Source organism: Neolamprologus brichardi, chromosome 12 (genome assembly GCF_056152115.1).
Source record: "Neolamprologus brichardi isolate AB-2024 chromosome 12, ASM5615211v1, whole genome shotgun sequence".
Taxonomy (NCBI): domain Eukaryota; kingdom Metazoa; phylum Chordata; class Actinopteri; order Cichliformes; family Cichlidae; genus Neolamprologus; species Neolamprologus brichardi.
Window position 1 is genome coordinate 19,058,002 of NC_142115.1, and position 9,196 is coordinate 19,067,197.

The 9,196-nt window shown below is 40.6% G+C and overlaps 1 protein-coding gene across 2 annotated transcripts; it reads left to right on the top strand.

Moving 5' to 3' along the window:
* The first annotated feature begins 433 nt into the window (after positions 1–433).
* tent2 (terminal nucleotidyltransferase 2) lies at positions 434–8,763 on the top strand. Of its 2 annotated transcripts, XM_006784157.3 has the most exons (15): positions 434–502; positions 853–1,010; positions 3,218–3,319; positions 3,427–3,682; positions 3,789–3,903; positions 3,981–4,069; positions 4,180–4,237; positions 4,513–4,579; positions 4,670–4,746; positions 4,898–5,026; positions 5,117–5,160; positions 5,648–5,784; positions 6,760–6,851; positions 6,957–7,036; positions 7,132–8,763. In XM_006784157.3, exons 2-15 carry the CDS (start codon positions 889–891, stop codon positions 7,216–7,218), a joined length of 1,455 nt encoding a protein of 484 aa, XP_006784220.1. In that variant the 5' UTR covers positions 434–502; positions 853–888; the 3' UTR covers positions 7,219–8,763. The 2 variants fall into 2 exon arrangements, with proteins under 2 accessions (XP_006784220.1, XP_087705215.1); XM_087849089.1 differs by lacking the exons at positions 434–502; positions 853–1,010 and adding an exon at positions 1,646–2,002.
* The last annotated feature ends 433 nt before the right edge of the window (positions 8,764–9,196 follow it).

Here is a 9,196-nt window from a genome sequence, read left to right on the forward strand (position 1 = left end):
CCCAGCACAGGTGTGGGGCTGCATTTCAGGCAGTGGTCTTCTGGATTATTATTATTATCATTATAATGATTATTATTATTGACGATGGAATTATAAACACAGAAAAGCATTGGCCAACTGTGCAATACCATCCGAAAAGCATATGATATGCATCAGCTTCATTTTTCAGAATTACACTGATTCCAAACACACTGCCAGTGCAGTAAAAGCATAGTTGAACAGAAAAACACATTGTGGAGCACTACGAATCATGGATTGGCCTCCTTAGAGCCGGGATCTCACCATATACCATAGATCATACATAACAGTGTGGGATCATCTCGACAGAAAACAGAACAAAAGGCAGGCAACATGCAAAGACGAACTGGGTGGGTGTTTCCTTTAAAGAACTCGCGGATACGGTCTCTTTAACTCCCGTTTCATGACGTCATGGCATCAATGCGGAAGTATGTACGCAGGAAATTAGCATCTTCAGTTTTGTTTACATGTGACATGCAATTTGGTAGGTGTGTTCGTGTTTTTTGGCTTCAGGTTTTGGGTGAATATTGTTAGAATTTACTGACACATTTCTCCAGATGCCCCCTTCATTACAAGCATCACAGAAACGCCTTTAATTTTTACTGTTGTCTTCAACGATGTTTAAATTAGCTAGCTAGGCGCTGCTAGTCACCAGCTAGCGAATGTTAGCTTGCTACACTGCGCGTTAAAGTTTCGATTTCCCGAGTAACTTTTCATTACTGTTATTATTATTGTTGGATAACAGATAACGCCAGTTTCTCAGCTGACGGTTTCTCTTCCGGTACTCATGATATGGGCTTCAATATCTTTTTTCTTCTTCTTTCGTACCATCAGCGAAGTTGATGCTGGAGCTCTTTAAAGAACCACAGCATGTTCCCCCGCAGAACTACCCCACCGAGGGGACGATCAGCCTACAGTAACGGTCTGCATCCACCGCCACCGGCGCCCCAGAGCTACGATTACAACCACCAAAGTCTGCCAGGTGTCAACAGGTGAGTCCCGTGAATGGAAAAATTCGAGTATCAGTGTCGGGGGTGTACTGGACAGCAGCTGTTTCAAGGTGAACTGCAGTAAACTTTGTTAGCTGTGGTTGAGATTTCCTGTTGTGTCGGTGCGTTTTGTTTAGAGCTGCAAGGGCTGGTTGATTAATGTTGATATTATTGATAAGTTGATCGATTTTATTTGGCACCTTTTTTATCGTTGAATAAGCGCTGTAGTCATTTAAACATAAAAAAGTGAAAGAAGATAGTAGTTTCCTATATATGAGACTAGGATGATTTTTCTTTTTACTTGATAGAAAAATGATTACGTAAATATGGATTCTGGTGCTCAGACATTACACATTTTTTAATTGGCCAACTGGTCTGCTGGAAATTACAACAGGCAGTGTTTGTCAGTTTTACTATAGTGAACTTCATTTAAAAGTCTTGATGTGGGGAAACTGAGCCAAAGTCAATGAAAACCGAAATGTTGTTGTGTACTGATAACGCTAAATTAAAATGTAAAAATTATTCACAACAGGAATTTTTCATCAAATTTGGCCAAGCAACAAGAGAGTATGCATATATTCAGTGTACACTCACCAGCCACCTTATTGGGTACACCTGTTTGAGGCTTGTTAAAGTAAATTAATACCTAATCAGTCAATCATATGGCAGCAGCTCGGTGCATTTAAAATATTTAGACATCCTTGAGAAGACCTGCTGAAGTTCAAAGTAAATATCAGAATAAGGAAGAAAGGCTATTTAAGTGGCGTTGAACATGGCCTGGCATGTTGAGTATGAGTATTTCACATCCTCCTGATCTGCTGGGATTTTCCCACACAACCATCTCTAGGATTTACAGAGAACGGCCCGAAAAAGAGAAAATGGCCAGTGAGCGGTAATTCTCTGGGTAAAATTTCCTGTGCTTATGTCATATGACAGAGGAGAATGGCCAGACTACTTTGAGCTGATAAGAAGCCAACAGCAACTCAAATAACAAGGTTTGTAGAAGAGAATCTCTGAATGTACAACACATCACACCTAACAGCAGCTGGGCTGCAACAGCAGAAGACAACACTGGGTGCGACTTCATTCAGTTTAAAACAGGGAGCTGTAGCTGCAATTTCCATGGGTTCACCAAAATTGGACAACAGAAGACTGCTGTGACGTTCAAATGGGAGCGGGGAGGGTCAGAATTTGGTATAAATGGCATGAAAGCATGGACCCATCCTGTCTTGTATCAATGGTTCATGCTAAGGGTGGTGTAATAGTGTGGGGATATTTTCTTGGCACATTTTGAGCCTCTTAGTATGAACTGAGCATCATTTAAACACCACAGCCTACCTGAGTATTGGTGCTGAGTGCTTCATCCAACACACCATGTCACTAAACTTAAATCATTTTAAACAGTTTCTTGAACATGGTAGTCAGTTCTCTGTTCTCAAATAGTCTCCACAGTTTTCAGATCTTAATCCAATAGAGCACCTTTGGGATGTGGTGGAACAGGAGATTCACTTTTTGGATGTGCAGCTGACAAATCTGCAGCAACGGTGTGATCCTGTCATGTCAATATGAACCACAATCTCTGAAGAATATTTTCAGTACCTTGTTGAATCTATGACATTAAAGAATTTTTGGAATCCTGAAGGCAAAAAAAGGAAAAGGGGTCCAACCCAATGCTAGCAAGGTTATCATGCAGTGGCTGGTGAGTTTGTATGTCAAGTGTTGCTAAGTATAGAATCTCTTGAGATTGAAATGTCAGCATACCTTCATTCCTCTGAACTTCTAAAGTCTTGCTTCTGACAAGCACCAACCATATTATAAATATATCCATCCACTTTTCTAACCGCTTATCCACTTCAGGGCAGTAGTGGGGCTGGAGTCTTTTCCACTTGTCATTGGGTAACACAGAGAAGCAGACAACCATTCACACTTGCATGTCTGTCTTTGGACTGCGGAAAAAAGTAATTTTTTCATTTCGCAGTCATTTTAAATACAAAATCCAATAATAAATATTGCATTCTAACTTTTATCACATTTGTTAAGGACAAAGACCAGGCGTCTTGCTCTGTATGGATTCATGCTTCGTGGCACCCAAGTGAAAGAAAACAAAACAAAGAAACTGAAAAGTTATCTTTTTTCATCATTTATTAGTGGTTGCTTGTTTTAGATGTTTGTGTTTTGTGCAGTAAAATGTGCATATGTGTTTTTGTAAGCTTTCCTAGACGTGAGAGATTGCCTTCTTATGAATGGAACCCCCCACCATCCACCTCTACTGTTCAGCCTCGTCACATGCCAGCTATGATCAATGGGCGCAAGTATGTCACGTATTACTATTTATCGATCCAAGAATAACCCACATTTGTCCAAGTCCATTGCCTTTTACATGTCTTATCACCTTTCTTTGTCTTCGTGCGTCTTCCAGGAGGCAGAATGATCAGTTCAGCGCTCATCATGTGAAGCGCCAACGTGTTGACACCTCCAGCCACCACTTAAGCAGAACACCTTTAATTCATAGCCGGCCTCCACATCATCGTACCGACCGAGCGGTGGCAGAGCCCTCAAGATTATCCCTCACTGGTTTTGATCGCTCTTATCCCGGTCCTAACTTAGACATCCGCCCTCAGGTACCCGCTGTGCTGGAAAGCTCCAGCAGTCTGCATGCCAGCACTACAGAAAAGGTAAATTCAGAAGGACTTAATCTTTATCTAATAAACATGAAGTCTGAGCATGTTTACGTGTAGATATGTTTGGTTTAGTCAGCGTCACATGTTTATGTGCCCTCAGCTGAGTTGTCAGATGTTGGAACTGTTTGAGGCGTGCCAGCAGCAGCCTTCAGATTTGGAGCGGAAGGAGGTGTGCCGCGCTCGTCTGCAACAAGACATACAGCAAATCTTTCCATGTATGTATGACCTGTACATCCACATTCTGCTCTGTCTTGCTGCTTTGATTTTTATTCACCATGTGACTTTCTCACAGCTGCGCGGCTTTACTTGACTGGATCGTCTATGAACGCATTGGGCTCCCGGTGCAGCGATGCTGATATATGCCTGGTTATCAAGGGAAATGTAACTATCTTTGTTTCTGTACCGTAAATATCATGGAAATGTGCAAAATGTGCAATCATAGATACTGACTTCCTCTTTAACACTTGCAGTGTTCCTTCTTTTTGTTCCAGAAAAAGACTGATGCTCTTCGTGTTCTTGGTCGTCTGCTAAAGTTGTTCAAAACCCTCTGTGAGTAATCAAATACCAAATCATCTATAAAAACAGAATTCATTGTTATCTTTTAAACGGCCGTACACATGTCTGTTTTTTGCATATATCTAGTAAGTTTTCTTAACCAAAAATACAATTATTGGTGTCCTTTGTGAGCTCTGATATGAAGATTTTCCCTTAGAATTATGCTTTTGTCACTAGGGGGAGCTGTTCACTTAGTGGAAAATGGGTTTCTGTTTATAGAAAATGAAACAAATGACAATGGATCTCATGATGTTTGTTTTGATTTTCAGCGTATGTAGAGAGGAATCAGCTGATCAGAGCCAAAGTGCCAATCCTCAGGTTCAGGGAGAAAGGCAGGTGAGAGCAAAGCAGTTACTGGAACAGTCATCATCAAATTAGACAGCAGATTTATGATGTTTATGATTCTCTCCGGTCTTCACTCCGTAGTGATCTGGAGTTTGATCTGAATGTCAACAACACAGTGGGCATCAGGAATACATTCCTTCTGAGGAGTTACGCCTATGGTGGGTGAGACGGTCAATAAGACCAATTTTGTTCATGGCAGCAGCTTTTCAAACTTCAGCTCTGCCTGTGATCATTTGTTTTTAATGCAGCTATAAGCAACGCATAGGTTACTTGTTCTGACATGCTGTGTTTGTGTGGTCTCTCTTACAGCTGATCTCAGGGTAAGACCCATGATCCTCGTCGTCAAGAAATGGGCACGGTACAATAATATCAATGACGCCAGCAAAGGAACATTAAGCAGCTACACGCTGGCGCTGATGGTCCTGCACTACCTCCAGAGTCAGTACAGTCACACGTGCAGAAAAGATTCCTCCCACTTGTTCTTTTGGCTTAGACTGACTTGATTTGTATATGATGCGTTTTCTGTAGCTCTTAGTGAACCTGTCCTCCCATCTCTACAGAGGGACTACCCAGTAAGTATCTTCTTTGCATTTTGAGTCATTGAAATCTCTTTTTGACAATGTTGTTTTCATTTAAAGCCATTTATAAACAATATTCTTTTTCTTTTGTAACCTACCACTTATTAAGATAATTAGCTACTCGACAAACTGTTTAAAGAATCTCTAATGGCTCAGTCACACTAGAGAAAAATAAGACAAAAACTGTGATCAGACTCGCTGCAGTCACTCTAAGACAGGCAGTTGAAGGTTTGCAAATAAGCGCCATCTAATTTATAAATGCAGACAGACATGCCGACACGTTGCTGGCTGTCTGAGTCAGCCTGTGCCAGCAAGTGCAACTCGTCCGTGATGAGTTTCTTTGCATTAGTAGATTCAACTCAACTGGTTGCATTCTTGTTATGTTCCTATATAAAAGCAAGGTTTCTGAGCATGTGTCATAAAGTCTCCTTCACTGCTTTCCTTATTATGTTTTTTTTGTCCCGTGTCTTGATTTTAACAGGAGTCATTTAATCCTTTAATGAACCTGGACATGGTTCCAGAGGGACCCAAACACATCCCTCCCTACATCTCGAGAAACCAGTCCTCTCTGGGGGAGCTGCTTTTAGGATTTCTCAAGTACTATGCCACAGATTTCAGGTATCTTCCAATTAGTATCATGTTGAGTGGCTCTTTACCGTGTTGATTTTCTTACTCCCATTCTTCATCTCCAACTCTCCTCGCCAACTCCTCCCTCTAAGTCCTCCGTTTCTCCTCACTGTCTTCTGTCCCGCTTCCTCCTCCCTGGTTTCATGTTTCTTGCTGAGGGGCAGGAGCAGGTGAGACCTTTGGCCTTACACAGCACTACCATCACATACCATGATCCCTGTGTATTGGTGCTGAGTGCTTCATCCCTTTACCACAGTGTACATGTGTGGTAGCTACTTCCAGCAGGATAACACACCATGTCGCTAAACTTAAATCATTTTAAACAGTTTCTTGAACATGGTAGTCAGTTCTCTGTTCTCAAATAGTCTCCACAGTTTTCAGATCTTAATCCAATAGAGCACCTTTGGGATGTGGTGGAACAGGAGATTCACTTTTTGGATGTGCAGCTGACAAATCTGCAGCAACGGTGTGATCCTGTCATGTCAATATGAACCACAATCTCTGAAGAATATTTTCAGTACCTTGTTGAATCTATGACATTAAAGAATTTTTGGAATCCTGAAGGCAAAAAAAGGAAAAGGGGTCCAGGCAAAACCTAGCAAGGTTAACATGCAGTGGCTATATATATATAAAAAAAAAATTCGGCTTATTTTTTTCAAAAACAGTGTCAAATATTTTGTTCCTGTATTTTATTGTGCCTATCTGGTGTTCCCTGCTACATGGTTATGTGACCCTCTTGTAATTCTGATAAAAATAAGGGCTAGGTTTTGTTTTTTCTTTGTTTTCATGACTTAAACTAAAGCTATCTCATGCTTGGAAGACACTTAATCTGTCTGCACTCTGTTTGGAATAAAGTAGTATGCAAAGGCAGTGCTGTAGTCCTTGAGGCGCTTGAAGATTGCGTTAACCTTCAGTCTAACGAGCACTGAGTGTAATCCCTTTCCTGTTGCTGTCTTTGTCTTGCAGTTGGGATAAACAGGTAATTTCTGTTCGAGAAGCCAGAGCGTTTCCTAAGAACAATTCTAAAGAGTGGAATAACAAATTCATATGTGTGGAAGGTATGCAGTTTATTGGAAGTAACAGGCCACGGCCACCACCATTTAACATCAGCATTGCTGTGAGAAATGTCCACAGAAATCCAACAGTGACTCCTTTTGTTTCAGAGCCTTTTGAAAGAAATAACGTTGCCAGGGCCGTCCACGAGAAGCTCAAGTTCGATGCCATTAAAGCGAAGTTTGCTGAGGTACATTGAAGTTTTGATAACTGTGCTCGCTCTTCATTCTCCAAGCCACTACAGGCCAGATATGAGTTATTCATAATCGGCTTCTGTCTCCTCAGTCGTGTCGTTTACTACACGAGAGGAAGGAGCTGAACTCGATCCTCCCTTTCAGAGCCATCATCATTAAGGAGTCATCCAGGGGATGAGAGATTCCTCTAATTAGATGAGCTAACTGGTGTCCTCTACCTCAAGACCGTCTCCTGAAACAGTGCAACAACGTGTTGATGCTCTGAGAGAGAAACCCTGCTGCCCTGGCACCTTCATGGCCGCTTCCGTATCTGTGTTTTCTGTGGCTGTAATATTCAAAATGTATGACCGACTTCAAATGCATTGCTGTCAAATTTGTGTAACGGAGGATAATGTAGTATTTGAGGGAAAAATTTATTTTATAGAGATGCTAGAGGCCCCTGAAATTAAAATCCTGTTACCTAAATTGATGACAGAAAAATGCTGAACCTGTTATAAGAGATGGATATTGCTGCTATGTGGCCCGTTTTCCCTGCAGGGAATATGTTTATCAATGAACTGGGAGATGACTCTTATGTAAAGTTAACTTAAATGGAAGCAGCAGCATTTTATTTTGAAGGGTGAGTCCCAGCCACTGATCTCGGTTAAATTTCCACATTATTAGAGCCATACTGCACAGCGTTGTATTTAAAAACGATTAATCTCTGCCACGTATTTACATGTACAGTCTGTCATGTTTCTGTCTGGACCAACTTGTAACATCAAAGTTTATTTTTTATTTTTATAGGTCAACAGTGAGAATGTGGTGGATTTAAACACTTCAGACACTTTTTGCTTAAAACCGCATTAATTGCCCTCTAGTTTCCCACGCTCACCGCCTAAAGCTTAAATCAGTGTTGTAATTTGAAGTGCTCTTATTATACTCATTTAAAGGCTCCTAAATGTCATTTGGTTCTGCTAAAATTCTTTACACGCTTCAAAGTGCAAAAGAAATCTCCCACTGCTTTGCTGCCTCTGTCTGAAACACACCTTTTGTTGTCTGGAGTGCATAAAAATTCTCGTATTCACTCTTGCAGTCATCTGCAGAATATTTGGTGTTCGATTTCTCATAGCTGAAACATTTTATAGCTGGCTACCAGAAGCTGTACGTACTGCAAGCAGCTGCCTGCGCCTGGACTTAATCAGGCCCTCACTGTTTGTCTGAGGGCATATCAGACTAGCTTAGGTGGGGAGGTTTCCAGTTTGTTACCTAGTGATGTAGATAAGTAACTGTAGAAGAGCATGGATTGCAAATGAGGTGTTTCAGGCAGTTAAACAGCTGCTTTTTTGGCTATTATAACTTTGCAATCCTTTTATATGCACACAAACCTTTCAACAGACTTAAGGAAACCCCCAAAGCACGATAAGGGTACTTTTAAGTCACTCGAGGGCTGCAAAGAGGCCAGACTCTAGATTTCCCCCCCTTCCTGTAATAACTGGTCCATATGTCCTGCATCAAGAACTCATTGTCTGGTGTAAAGGCTGTGCAGTGTCATTTTAGCAATGTACTTGATTTATTTGGGCAAAACACCTGTTATCCACTCATGTTTGGATTACTTATACATAGGTTATTTAAAGAATTTACACTTTGTGTAAATTTGTCTTTTCTTTCCTCTTTTTGTACATTTTGTGAATTACTGACTTTTAAATGTTTATTTAAAAAAAATTAAATCTCTAAAGATGTATGATTGTTTTCAATGTATATTTTGGAGCTTCATGTGAAGTCCACTAAAATCTTGGCTATGCAAATAGAAGCGCCAAAATCAGATTAAATTGTACACGGGCTTCTTTTTGGGGGGTGGGGAGGTGTTGTTTGTAATCACATGTCAGACCATTTGAAAATGTAACCAGCAAATTAAGGTTTAAGGACGTTGTTTTCTATAAATACCTTGCAAATGTTTTGGAGCCACCATTTATTTCTTTATATTTTCTTTCCGAGGAGCCAGATGTTCTTGAGCAATAGTTCTCCAGGTTTTCTGGAGGTCTTTCAAGGTTTTTTTTTTTTTTTTCTTTGAACATTTACTGCTTTTTCATCCATTTTCCCTCCGGTTCTTTTTTTAAATGTTGTTTATTGACTTAACACTGATATGTGAGTCATTAAAAATCACACCTACCTTA